General features: G+C 42.8%; 1 protein-coding gene across 1 annotated transcript; it reads left to right on the top strand.

Annotated features, from left to right (window-relative positions):
* The first annotated feature begins 1096 nt into the window (after positions 1-1096).
* Positions 1097-11182, top strand: FBXO7 (F-box protein 7). Its single transcript, XM_084206619.1, has 9 exons — positions 1097-1379; positions 2697-2991; positions 3928-4152; positions 5369-5510; positions 5973-6056; positions 7128-7220; positions 8165-8341; positions 9002-9039; positions 9393-11182. Exons 1-9 carry the CDS (start codon positions 1258-1260, stop codon positions 9795-9797), a joined length of 1581 nt encoding a protein of 526 aa, XP_084062745.1. The 5' UTR covers positions 1097-1257; the 3' UTR covers positions 9798-11182.
* Positions 11183-14738: the final 3556 nt, after the last annotated feature.

Raw genomic sequence — 14738 nt, 5'->3', positions numbered from 1 at the left:
AAGGCCATTCTGGAGAAGCTCAGACAGCCATTGGGACACCTGGACTGGCTTTGTATCTCTATGATCCAGCTCCACATGTGAAGGGACACAAAGGACATTCTGTCATTGTGGCCCCAGGTGGAATATATGGGATATAAGCTGGCGGTATGAGACAGTCGGGGTGAACCACCGGGGAAACGCTGGCACTCTGTCAGTCAGATCCAGGTTCACCCAGCACCAAATTCAGGAATTGACGCTGCCTTGGCTGTGGTGGGTTTTTCGAAATTTTATTTAGTTATCGAGGAAATAAATCTTTGTTAAATTTTTTAAAATTTGGCTGCAAATTCAATCATTTATAACAGCTCTGGATTTACTGCTTTTGAAAATTCTATAGAATTCATTAAACGAAAACTTGAAAAAAATTTGCTTTTTACATTATTCCTCCAGTCAACATTATACTCCTGCCAAGTGTGCACTTCCAGATAAAAAACACGAGGAAGTGCTTTTTAGCCAAGTATGACAAGTGAAGGGGAACTAAAGCCAGTAAACTTCAGTTTGTACCACTTTGTACTTTTGTCGAGATTATTTGCTCACAGGTGTTGCAGCACCACCTCTGAGGTGACAACTTAGCAGACTGGTCTAGAAAAAAACATGTTCCTTCATAAAACTAAATCCTCTCAGGGGCAGCATGCTCCTTCAGCCTTTCTTTCCCTTTGGCATCTCCACCCTCGCCCACAGTTTAACACCCAGCCAGGCTCTCCCTTGTAGTGCTCGCTACAGGGTATCACCTGGCCCGATGTTACACTGAGGAGGGCAACGGCCCAACCACCGTCGCTACGCGGCATCAGGCAGCCCGGGCGCAGGAATCACTCCTGCCAGTGGCTTATCCATGGCAGGGTGAGAGGCTGAGGAGGAACGGAGGCGTTGTGAGGCGCGGCAGCAGCGGCCGGGTCGCTCACGCAGCAATGGCGGCTCTCGCACAGCCTGTGGGGGCGTGCGCGGGGGCGGCTCCTCCCCGCGCGCAGCCGAGCGCCCAATCATCGATCGCGGCCGGGCCACGGCGCGGCACGCAGAGACAGCGATCGGGGGCGTGCCTCGAGCCCCGGAGGCGGGGCCGGGGCCGGGCTGAGGCGGTTCCGCGACAACCAAAACAACGGCCCGGCCCGGCAGCCCTTGCGCCCGCGCCCCGTCGCCACCTTCCCCGCCGCCGCTGCCCGGCGGGGCCCGCTCGGGGCGTGAGGTGGGCGCGGAGACGCCCCCCGTCCCGCTGCCGCCGCCATGAAGCTCCGCGTACGGCTGCAGAAGCGAACGGCGGCCCTGGAGGTGCAGGGGGCGGAGCCAACGCTGGGGGAGCTGCGCGCGCAGCTGCGCCTGGCCCTGCTGCCCGCCTGGGGGTACAGGTAGCGAGCGGAGCGAACCATCGCGAGGGGTGCCGGGGGGGAGGCCGTGCCGCCCGTGCGCGGCCCGGGCCGGCGGGGCCGTACCACGCGGTGCGGGGGGAGGCATCTGCCCCAGGCCCCGGGTGCGGTGCTGCCCCCTGCGGGGCGGGCGCGGCGCTGCTGCGGCGGCACCGCCCGGGCCCGGGGCGCATCCCGGGGATTGACAGCGCCCGGCCCGGCCGCGTTACCCGGCCCACGGCACCGGCTGCCCGGGCTCCTGCAGGGCCTGGCACGCAGGCTGCTTCCCGGCTGGGCGCTGCGGAGCGGGATAGCAAAACTTCGGGAGTGTTCAGTTGCGACGTGCGGGTTGCAGCGCGGTCAGAGCTGACTGAGATTTCTGCGCGGCGCTGAAGTTACAAAATGCTGTAGGGTCTCAGTTTTACACTTCTCTCAGACTTTCTGGAGAATCTCAGTTGAAGTTTCATAAACATTTTATCTGCGAAGAACTCACGGCATCCTCCGTAGGAAAATGAATCGCCTGTAAAAGGGGAGCGTTTTCTGCTGCTGGCTGAAGGGTTTGTGTCACAAACCTTTAATTAGGGCCGACGTGCTGCTGTTTCACTGGTGATTCACGCAGCAGTGTGGGCAGGAGGAATCTGAAGTTACTGCTTGTCTTGCCGCAGTGGGTGTACTTTATAGCTGCTGCTGGGTAGCTGCTTCCCTGCTAACCAGCTTCATTTCTGGTTTTTTTCGGCCTGAAGTGTCTTATTTTATTACACTCATTTGCAGCTAGCATTCTATAGGACACCTGCTGATCATTGAAATGAATGTTTAGCTTGGTGAGAAAGCAAGTTGGTTGAGTCTTCAACACTATTTATTTTTAAATAATCCAAGGCAGTAGTTTGTTTAGATCTTGTTCTCCTAGCCCTGATATCTTCTATTTTGAAGGACACTTATTTGCTTTCCTTCAGAACTGTTTTATGAGCAATTTCTGTAAATGAAATTTTACTTACCAGCAGCTGCAGCAACTTAAAATGTAATTGGTGAGAACATGGGGGAAATAATTTCATATAATCTTTTTTCCCCTCACTATTTCTTTAACATATGGGTAATTAATAATGGATTAAGCCCCGTGGCACAATTCTATTGTAATATGGAGTATGCATTTCTAATTGTAGAATCATAGAATTGTTGAGGTTGGACAAGATTATGGAGTCTCATCTTTGACCAATCACCACGAGGCCACCTAAACCACAGCAGCAATTGCCATGTCCAGTGTGTGGCTATCCAGGTACAGCCAACCATGTTTCCTTACTGCTTTTTAAAATTGTTTTGCAGTTCTGATACCGCGTTTTCAATAACATTGAACAGAAAAGATGCTCTCACAGAGGATCAGAAGACCTTAGCTTCATATGGGATTGTTTCTGGTGATTTGATATGCTTATTACTAGAAGAGCCAGATGGACAACCCAGCCTACCTCCTCCTCCTGCTACTCCTGCCCCACTTCAGAATGGTCATGAGCCGTCCACCTTGACCCCCAACAGCAGTCAGGCCAGCAGTCCAAGGGAAGGGCAGAATGAGCAATCTAACAATGACAAGGCTCAAATGGAAGTTCAAGAGAGTGATGACAGGGTAAGTACATGAGAATTTTCCTGTACAGCACAAGGCAAAAAGGAAGGTGTCCTGTTGTGTCAGTTGCTGTACTATGTAGGAGAGAATTTCTTGGGAATATTTGGCTCCTTATACTTGTCTGAGACATGCTCAGTTATTTGAATGGAAATTTGTCTCTGTTCATTGTATATTACTGTGGCACAGAAGAGAGCCTGAAGTATTTCAGGTTTACAGGAGTATATGTTTTTGGTGAAACATGCACTTAAGGAAGTAAGGATTATGTTTCTTGCCTGCCTCAGTGCTGTCTTCTTGAGGAACCAATTTTAGATTGGGGCAGATGCAACAGGCAGTGTTGAAAACAGGCATCTTTTCCCCCTTTCCTGACGCTTACCCTAGGTAAATCTGCTTACAGTTTTCATTCTACTTTTATTTAATTATGTGTCTGTGTTTAGTTTTGTCAGTTAATTAATAACATGCCATGATTTATAAGAAAGGAAGCTACAATGAAGCCACAGTGCTCCTCAAGTGGCCGCAGGTGCACTCCTTTGATTTTTTTTCCCCCTGCTGTTTAGGCCTGTTGTGTTTGTTGGCAGCCCAAGTTGCCATTTGGGTTACTTGCCATGCATATTGGCTAAGTTCAAATAAATGGTGATACTGTAGTGATTAAATTATTCCTGTGTATGTTGCAAAAATTCTGATGAAGGTTTAATACATTATGATCGCTTTGCCTTCAGTTAGTATATGCAAGAAAATGACAGACCCTTTCATGAAGGGTTTGCATTATAAAGATTAAAAACCATAAAGGCTACATATATGATCCTAGTCTCCGTGTGGAATGCTAGAAAATGGAGGTATAATGAATTCATACAACTTGTATGGGGAATCGGGCTGGAATAAGCAGCTGTATAATGTTGATTTATATACAGGTGTAATATTCTGCTTTGCTTTCCCCTGAAGGCAGGATCCAGCCAAGAATTTCCTTCTGGATTAGTCCCAGAAGATCCTGACCTGGAAGGTACAGGTTCCTATCCCTCTGAGCCCATGCTGTGCAGTGAAGCTGCTGATGGTGAAACACCCCATTCCTTAGAGGTGCTCTACCTTTCTGCTGAGTGTACCAGTGCCACTGATGCCTTGGTCGTTCTGGTTCATCTTCTCATGATGGAGACAGGCTATGTACCCCAGGTAGGTAGGTGCAGCACCAAACAGAAAGTTTCTGAGTCAGTGTGGGGAAGCTGTGGAATATAGAAGCTACATCTGAGGATCTGCTTCTGCCTTTCTATATGACAGTTGGCTGTAGGGACTGCTGAAGAATCGGCTTCTCAAAATTCCCAAAAAGTCTTCAGGCTGAAGACTGGAGCAGCTTTTAGGTGTGGAAGAAGAGGCCCGTCCTTGTGTTTCTGTTGGTCCTCAGCCTCACTGGGACCCAGCTGAACCTCCTGCTTCTGCCTTTTACTATAGAGCATGTGAAAATGTGCTTAGGTTGTGGCACTTCCCCAAAATACTGCCTTAAATGTTGGTATCATTTCAATGATGTCCTGTCAAAGGGTGCTTAATGAGGTCTAGGTCTGCCAAAAAAAGTGTCTCTAATTCCATATTCAACTTTACATTTGCATTTTATGTTTACTAATACATGGCTGAACATGGAGAAAAAGATTTGGTCTCAGTAAGGTGTTTAAATTCTCATCTTTTTTCTTGCACTGAGGCTGACTAAACACATGTGGGTGTCTGGTTGACCAATACCAATTTAATAAATCTATGAAGTTCATTGTATCACCATAATTTGAATTACTATGTAAAGAATACATTTGCCACTGTAAATAAAGTTTATGGCAGTGAGCAGGCTTGGAGATAGGGAAGATGAATGCTGTGCAGATTTAAGAAGAAACAAAGAACCTACTTGTGCTTGTGGTTATATTGTATCCCACTCTGATAATGCTTATGAACTGTTCCATACTGAAATTGAAAGCATACCTGTTAGTTGAGTCAGGTTTTCTAATTAACTTCACACTATCATTCTTAAAGCCCTGTCAGATACTGTAAGTTCACAGAAAAGGTGCAATAGGTTTTTTTTTTTGAGCAGCAAATTAATTATGTGCAGGAGTTGTCAGAATTCTGGAATGGATGACAGAATGAAGTCTCAAAGAAAGAGGTGTGAGTCCTCACTGAATGTCTGTTCCTATCAGGACAAAAATTACTGAACTTCATTTAGATTTGCTGTTAGTTTTGGGGAAAATGTGTATAATCATACATACTCATAATTGCTGTCATTAGGACTGATCTAAGAGTTGAATGGCAAGCATCAGTCTGCATTTCCTAACTTCTTATCCTTTTCTCACCCCTCAGCATTGGTATGTTGCAAAAGTATGACAGTGTGTTTGTTGTCCCTTTACATTTGTAGGGGATAGAAGCCAAGGCAGTCTCCATGCCAGAGAAATGGAGAGGGAATGGCATTTATAAGCTACAGTACACACATCCCCTTTGTGGAGAAGGTTCTGCTGGTTTGACTTGTGTGCCTCTGGGAGATCTTATTGCTATTAATGGTAAGTCAGTCAAGTCTTCATCCTGGATGCACATTCCTAAGTATCACCATTGTTTAGGAAGAGAAAACTTAAGTGTGCTTTTGTGTGTTTTGACTTGACCTTTATTACTTGGGTTGCTGAGGTGCAGAAGATGCCACTTCCTGATACTGAATACTCTTTTCTAGTCTCTGTGTTGACTGTTTTTTCCCCTTTTGTTGTAAGAGATTAATCCTTAGGAGTTTCAGCTGGCCTTTTCGTTGCAATATTGTAGAAATATGTTTGTTGTCTCATTTCATAGGAACTTTGGTACGCGTTGCCAGACATGAAGGAAGTAGATTTGCTTCAGCTACAATGTTTTGGCTTCTTTTATGTTTTTTGCAAGACTTATAACTTCCAGACTATGTATTACTTAAGTAATAAAGTGGTCTTTGTTGTCTCTGTGTGTTTTAAATTTTGAAATGTCTTTCTGTCTTTTATTTGTAGCAACATTAAAAATCAACGAAGAGATTAGAAGTGTTAAGAGAATCCAGCTATTGCCATCATCCTTTGTTTGCTTTCAGGACCCAGGTATGCCTGAGCTATGATCTCATAGTAGTAAACTGAAAAGTAAAGAAGGGACACAGTGGGTAAGAAAATGCTTTAGTAGAGCACCACATAGGTACAGAATAGCAAAAAAGAATAAAAGTGTGGTTACCATTTAGGTTAGTCATAACTTCATAGTAAAAGGATTTCAGAGTGTAGCCATTTGTTGTTAGAACAAATTGTATTGCTAGGATTAACAATGTAAGAAAAGAACCTTGCAAAGCTTATCCTTTGGCCCATATGCCTGTTATTTATGAGGTCCTAGGCATATGTGTGAATCTTCTGGGACAGCAGTGCTGAGTGATACCCCCTTTCTGCCTGGCAGCTCAGGGCTTCAGAGGCTGGTACCTATGCTCTTGTTGTGGTACTGTAGTTGTTAAATTATTTTTGTCAGAAAACATGTGCTGACCACATAGGTTTCTCCAGAGTGCCAAAATCAGAGTGAAAACTAACTTGAGGGAGGAGGGAAGGGCAGATCCATGTGGATACTTGTGACCACAGACCTGACCATCCTTATATTCTCTGGAGGATATGAGTTGCTTTACTGGCAGTCCATGCTGACTCAATTTCCTATGTTCTCTGTAGTCCCCAATATACAAGTCTAGTGGAAAGATTGTAGAAGAACTGAGTGCTGAAATGTGTCCAGTATAACACTTAAGTCTTCTTGCTCCTCTTTCGTCAAAGAACAGAACAGAAGAATACTTCTGTCAGAGAACTGAAGGTTGCAGGCTCTTAGAACATAGATCTATGTTAGGCAGGAGCTTTGAATTCTGACAAAGGAAGCTCTGACAGCTTGAGAGTCAGTTTGTTTCCAGAGAACTCAAGTCTTTCCCTTAACTGTGCCTTCTAAGGCTGAAGGGAAAGCTTAGCCCAATCATGGTTTCTAGTTTTTCAATGCCTGACTTGTTGCAGGATTATTACACTCTAGCTGCAGAGCTGCTCCTATCAAGATCACAAGCAGAATAAAGTTGTGCTAATGAGAAAACTGTAATTCTTATATAATTGTTGCATTATATAACTCTTGAAGTTAAGCTTTTTCCCTCTCTTCTTTGATAGAGAAGGTTGCAGGTGTTTACAAAGACCTTCAGAAATTGTCCCGTCTCTTTAAAGACCAGCTGGTTTACTCTCTCCTAGCTGCTGCCCGACAAGGTGAGACAAAACGTTTGTAATTAAAGATGGTACTGAATTTTTGAGGATGGAAGGAAGGGAGTCAATCTAAAGCCTTGAAGGAAGAGTTTTAGAAACAGCTGTTCAGTGATAAGCATATGAACAGTAAGCATAAAGTAAAATATACATGCTAAAGAAATCATATTAATCTTTGTAACTCAGAAAATGTAATATAATTCTGGTTTTAATTTTTGATTGCTCTAGTCTCACTTCAAAGATGGAAATGGAGTGGCTGTTTTCCATGCATAATGATGAGGAAATCCTACTACAATAATTTTGTAGCAGTAGTTGTGTAGTTTTGATCTATTTCTTTGTTAAAACAGAAACATTTATTTAGCATCATGTTTGGAAGTCTGACCTCAGGAATGATCTTACTAGGAATTGGTCATTGAGAGCTTGGAAAGGATGGTAGGAAGTAACCCAGGCTGGTGTTTGTGAAGCAGTAGGAAGTCAGGCTTTCTCTGCATACTTACTGCCATAAACGGTCTCAGCTTTGTATTCTGAAGGCAATGGAATTCCCTCTAGACTTCTGTGCATGAAGATTTTATGTGAAGCATGTGCTCTATATTTGTGTTTTTTGCAGGGTCGTGAAATTGGGCAAGTCTTTTTTTCCTTTACTTATTCCTTAGCTTTGTAGCCTGTAAGCATAATTTGGTGTGGAATGTTTCTTAGGTGTAGTGCTCAGTAGAAAGTGTCATTTGCCCTATTTTGTGCCCCTCTTAAATGTAGAGTTGCAAGAGATCTGTTTTGCAAGGAGTCACATCACAATAGTTGCTCAGAAATGTGGTATAGGCATCAAAAGGAGAGGATGTAAGGGAAAGATTATAATGTTCTTTTTCTTTTAGGGTCTTTGCAGATAGAAGCACTACCTAAGTGATGTCGAGTTTACTGTATTTTTTTCTGAACTTTCTTTCTCCTTTCTGTAGCTTTGAACTTGCCAGATGTGTTTGGGTTAGTGGTCCTTCCTCTTGAGCTCAAGCTTCGGATTTTCAGACTTCTGGATGTCCGTTCCCTCATCTCTCTCTCCGCCGTTTGCCGTGATCTCTACACAGCTTCCAATGACCAGCTTCTCTGGAGGTTTATGTATCTGCGGGATTTCCGAGGTAATGATAAGCACATCTTTTTCTCATTACATTCTCATGTTAACAGAGGAGTTTGTTCTGATAGCTTTTGATAAGAGGCTGCTCAGGCAACCAATAATGATATTGAAACACAGTGAGTAAATGCAGTTGTTTGTGCTACTAATCAGTACAGTTGATCTGGTGTGATTCGGGGGGATGCAGAGTTTTCTGCCAAGAAAAATGGTTGCCAATCTTCTGAGACATTACCGGTGCTCCACATGGTTCATCCCATTGTGTGGTGTGGCTTTCCTTGTTTTCATCTGTTTCCTTTGCTACCTTGGTGTATTGGCTACTGTAGCTATTAGGAAGTGGAGGGAAGATTATATTCCTGCTTCAATTTCTCACAAGAGAGTTAAGAAACAAAGGAAGTGCTGTCAGAAGGCAAAGGCAGAGAGGATGTTTCTGGGATTTCTGTATTTAATAACATTTGGAGATCATGCTTTACATGGAATGGATGTGCAACTAAATTACCTATCTAATGGACCTGGAGCTTTATATTTTTCAAGATACATTATATTTAGAAAAAGATGTATTGACCTAAAGTGTTTTTCATATCTTGATTATTCTTTGAATTCTGACAAATTGCAGGTATCTGTGGCACAAGATCTGTTGCTTTTCTTAATGCTTTGCTTCTCTTTGTAGATCCTATTGCAAGGCCTCGTGACACAGATTGGAAAGAAGTAGGTGGCTTTTTTATATAATCTCTCTGAGATAATCTTAGTTTGAGACTTAAGTATAGACTTTGGGAGGCAGTAACTTTGAGTTAAAGTTTAGCTTAGAAGTGTGGTATTCTGTGTGTGCATGTTGGTCAAACTAGCAGAAAAGAACATCAACAAGTTATGTGGTGCATGCTCCATGGGGGTTAGAGATCTTCCAGGGGTGCTGTGCCTGGTCTTTGGTGGGCAGGGGAATTGCTGCTCTGAGTTTTCAGACTGGTGAGGAGCACTTTTTTGAGAAGTGCTGTAAAACTAAATGCAGTTGCTGAAGCTGGAGCACTTAGAGAGCTTTAAAATGCTTTTTTTTCTGTCTGCAGCTATACAAGAAGAAGTTGAAACAGAAGAAGGAAGCTCTGAGATGGAGGCACATGATGCTTCTGCCCCCTATACCTCATCCAATCCCCTTTCATCCCAACCCATTCTATCCTAATCCCTTTCCACCCAACCCATTCCCATCAAATCCAATCTATCCCCCAATGATCATTGGGGGAGAATATGATGAGAGACCAACACTTCCATATGTTGGAGACCCAATTAACTCACTCATTCCTGGCCAGGGAGAAGCACCAGGTCAGTTTCCTCCATTCAGACCACATTTTGACCCCATTGGCTCCCTGCCTGGAGCAAACCCTACGCTTCCAGGACGAGTTGGTCCCAGTGACAGGTTTCCACCTCGGCCCAGCCGGGGCCGCCCCATGGACATTCGCCGTGCATTCATTTGATTGCTGCTTTTTCCTACAGGGAGTTTTGTAGTTGCTGAGCTTGCTTTCTAACTGTAGGAGATTGCAAATCCCAGGCACTAACATCTGCCTTCAGATTTTGTCAAGAACATGTTTGCATGGTGATGTCCCAACCGCAGAGGCTGGGTTTGTTTTGTGCTCTGGTAGTGCTGTATCACCTGGCACTTAAGGTCTGTTCCTCAAAGAGCTACAACTTAGAGCAGTTTGTTCTGCTGCCCCCCCTCCTTGCCCTTAATCTCTGTGAAGTGCTACTTAGAGACCAAAATAATGGCCAAATCCTTACTGCATCAGATAAAGAGCACTTTAAATACAAACCCTCTTACTTGTCTGTCTTATTTGAAGAGTTTTACTGCATTGCCAGGGTGAAAGATTTTGTTTAAAATCTACCCAGCTAATTAATAATCTTTATTAACAAAAAAGCTACCACATGGAACAGGATACTGCCGCTGTTACGGTGGATGTGTGTTCATGGAAATTTTTAAAGGTGGTGTTTCCTTTTTCCTTTAGTATTTTATTAGGTAAAAAGCGTTTTTGTATTGTTACTTAATGCACAAAGAATACAGCAAAGGGATTTTCTTTACAATGGAAATATTAGAACACAAATTAATTTGTTTTACAAACAATTGAGTAAAGTCATGCCACAGTGCAACTCAGAAGTCTAAGCAGAAGCAGAGCAATTTTACAAAGAATCAGCAGCAAAACTTTTGACTTTGTCCTTGACTTTACAAATAAGGATCTGTAGTACGTGACTGCATTTACTGTGTTTGAACTAAAAGTGGTGTGAAAATGCATCTGTTCTCCCTATCTGACATACTTAAAGAATTAAATAGGCTGACCTGGTTACAGTGGGAATGGGATCACAACATGAGAAGCAGAATATATTCTGACTTCAGTAAATTCCATTTAGTTCCATTACTTAAGTATCAGATGATATCTTGCCAAAAAGAAATGTATTGTAGCATGTTATGAGCACCTTTCAAGTGTTGTCTTATTAACTAATGAGCAGCTAACAAGACCACTGTTAAAGTTTCCTGATGAGACCTGCAAACTGATGCTGGAGCTTAGTTAAAGGAAGACTGAACTTTGCTAGAACTTTTAATTTCTTATGTATTTTTTAAGATGATTGGTCTCAGTGTTTCTATAAATGTGAATGGTACTAATGACTGTTGTGACAACTGATATTATTTTCTAAAACTTTTTTGAAATTCCAGCTGTGGAAATGAAATGACATTTCCTGTTAAATACAAGCTATTTGATCAGTAATTCTTACGTGCTTTTCCAGATGAGATTTCAGTGGTTCATCTTCTCGTTTTGTATAAAATCAGCTGACGTTAGTAAGGTCAGGGAGTTTTGCCAGTGGAAGTAAAATATAATACTTTATTTTGCTGTCAAAAGTTGTATTGCTTCTTTCTTCCTTTTCTTCTTCACAGATACAGTTTTCCTTCCCTACCAAGATTAGCCTTAACTTTTAACTTTGGCTTTCAGTGGTTGAATTGCCTTGTTCCAAAAGCATTTTCACCAGTGAAATGTATAGTCAGATCTCTTAGAGTTTGCAGCAATTCTTTATATTCCACTGACTATAAAGAGGAAAAGGTAAATCTACACTGTATTGGTCTTGCACCATTTTGTCCTTGTGATGCTTCAGCAATGCATAAATAATACTCAGATAAGGTTACAGAGCTTTAACTGATAAAATAATTCGTAACTTACCTTTTTCCTTTTTTTGCAAGCTATTTCTGGGAACAGTGATCACATAATGCATGTGATCAGTTAATTTTGTGGTGCCAGTGGTGCTCACATTGCCAGTGCCTCAATGACAGTCACATGGTTTGCCCTGCTGGCAAGCCGTGTGCTGCTCTGGAATTGCGCCCTCTTTGCTGAAGACAACCATGAAGTCATATTCTGCCAGGCTGATGACAGAGGTTCAGTTTATCCTGGATTTTGTCATTGAAATGTTTGTTTTCGAAGTAATGAGCTCAACCCTTTTACACATACACTACTAAGTGACCTGAAGATACTCCTTCCCTTTTTTTGTTGTCCCTCACATTGTAGTAAAGGTGTTGTGAACCAAAGATTAAGAAACCTGACTTAGCTGGAACTGTAAAGTTCCTTAAAGAGGAGTTCATGTTATTCATAAAACAGGGTATAAAGTGAGTATCTCGGGACCAACAGTATAAAATTAGAAGACAAAAGAAATACTTGAAAACTAGGTGCTTGCCTTTTTTATATGCCAGCTCCTAAGTCGTGTGTGCATCATTGCTGTTGCAAATGATAAAAGAGAAATCACAAAAGATGAAATGCCTTAAGATGAGCATTCCTTACCTGTACTATTCATCAGTATCTAGCACTGTAAAGGTTGCTACTGAGTCACTTGAAAATAAGGAGCTATTATCCTTGGCTTTACTATGTATTGTTTTATCTTAATCATGAAACTTCAGGCCAACCAGATGAAGCAACTGAGCCATACTCAAGGTGTAAGGGCTTACATACCTGCTTGTGAGTAGTGGAAGACTGTAAACTACCACTGCATTTACAAGTGGTATTTTGTAAGCAGGACTGCTGTTCTGCTGGACCTTAGCTTGCCTGGGAATGTGTGTTCCATTCCTCTTGAAATACCACACCTAGCTATGACAAGAAAGTCAAGGTGTTCTTCAGTTTGTAGCTAAACAGCAAAATGTAAACTAATTTTCCAGGTGGTGGATATGATTGGGTGTCGTAGCTGTGTCCCAGCTACTTCTTGGGCTGGACCCAAATACACAAACCTGCTCATGTTTCCTGGCTTCTTTGTGAAGAAACTTAAAGCACATAGGACAAAAGAAGCTTTGACCAGGTGCTCAGTGTTCACACCTGTGTGAGAAAGATCCCCAGGTGTGCTGTGGGACTTGTGTGCCTTGTGATTTAAATGTAGCTTTTCTTTACCAGTTTTTCTGTTGTTTTCTTACTGCCCCTGCAGTTATATTTAGGTACCTAAATGCCTCTTGGGTGTACTGTTGTTTCCTATTCATATAAAAGAAGAATACTCCTTGTATTTCCTCTTCTCTTTTTCTAGAGGGTGGGGACTTTAGAGTAGAAAGTCAGCATCAAAGGTGATAACTTGAAGATGGGATGATGCAGTTGTGAATTTCCTGCTAGCACATCTAGTATGTGAGCATCATAGCTGTAGATGGGAAGTGTACTGTTGGAACAGTTACAGGACACAACAGATTTTTCATCATTCTAACTTTAGAAATTAACTCAGTATTTTAAAGCACTTCTGTGAATAGAACTGAAGGTGCTTTTTCAGGAACTATGGACTAACTAAATTAAGCTGAGAGTTGCCTGTTGTTTGTGCTTGATGTTGCAACTTAAAGCTAGGTGGTGAGATGCAATTCTGTTTGCTTGTCCCTTGAAAGGTGACAGCTGGGAGCTGTAGGCAAATGAAGATTGAGTGACTACTGGGTATGAAAGCTGACAGTGCTGTCCTGTTCCCGTGGTCTGTCAGAGGACAGCCCTGCTGTGTTCAGATGCAGCCTCAGCAAATGATCCAGCTGTTGCACTTTCAGTGATGAACTGCTGTCGATTTATGGGGCCATGCTGTACTAGTCACTATTCCTTTTTTGTATATGTTCTATTGGTGAGGGAATCATGGAATTTCAGGGGATAAAGCAATTGAGGATTCTTGCAGTAAACTTTCATTTCTATCTCTGCCCCTCTGGTGACCATTCAGAATGGAAAGGCATAAACCATACTGAGGGAAGTGTTACAGAAGGAAATCCTCTTCTCCATATAGTGAAGCCTGTTAATCTGCTTCTCTTGCCAGTGGGACACTGCTTGCTCAAGGCCATTTCTCACTATTTTATTGCTCTTGGAGATAACACAGCAGGGTCTGAGGTCTTTTTTTTTTCTCAGATGATGACATATATTTATGATGCTACATGGTAAACTGCTTATTAAACCCTGAAGGACAGCACAGAGCTGAGGAAAACAAAACAAAACAGAAGACAAACCATCAGAGAATAAGGTGGTTCTGTAATACTGAACTTGAGGTATAAATCATTAATCCAGATGAGTCTCTTGGGGGACTTCCAATCTGGAAAAGCTATGCTGTTACTTGCCATTATATGTGCAAAGGCCTGCTCAGGGGTAGGTCATACAAGGTCCAGATGACTTCATTGGATTTAGATGTTCATTACAGGTGCTATGCAGGAAGGATTTCCTTTTTTGGCTTTATTCCCACCAGTGAATCATAAGATCCAAGATGGCTAATGCAGCTGTTGCTTTTGCTGCTTTGGGGATGTCCTTTATTAAGTGACAGCAAAGATCTGGGCCATTGGCTCAAATATTTTTTTTTTACCTGCTGACATCCCTGGGCATTCCTAAGTATCATCATGGTGAAGTTGCCAAGGGCAGCACAAAGCCAAGTCTGGCCTCAAAGCTGCATGTCAAGGAGGTGGGATGAGGACTGGCACCTGCATTAGGTGTGTTCCGAACAGACCTCTCAGGGTGCAAGGGATAGGATCTCAGCTGGTATAAATAGCTATAAATACACGGATTTACCTAGGATGAGTTTTTTCCACCATGAACACAGCTCTGTGTGGGGTTTGTCAGGTCCCAGTTCCAGTATATGTGCACAGACACAGCTTCTTTCAGTGTTGCAGGATTAGAAGAAAAGCACATCAGCAAAGATCCACCTCTGTCTTCTCTGGAAGAATAATTCTTGGGAATGGTCAGGGAGAACTAATACTGATTGTTACTGCTTGGGACAATCCCATGCATGCCCTCCTGTGGCTTGGTGTCTTCAGGAAGGACCCAGGTCATCTTTTTTGTGAAATATAATTTTCCAGTTCTGTTGCAAGTTTGTCACCTTGCATTCATTTTGCATTCACCCCAGCAAAGTCAGTGGGAATTCAAGGCAGGAGACAGAATTTCACTCCATCTCTCTGT

Source organism: Fringilla coelebs (assembly GCF_963513975.1).
Source record: "Fringilla coelebs genome assembly, chromosome: 5".
NCBI classification, from domain to species: domain Eukaryota; kingdom Metazoa; phylum Chordata; class Aves; order Passeriformes; family Fringillidae; genus Fringilla; species Fringilla coelebs.
This window is presented reverse-complemented; position numbering and strand designations above follow the sequence as displayed.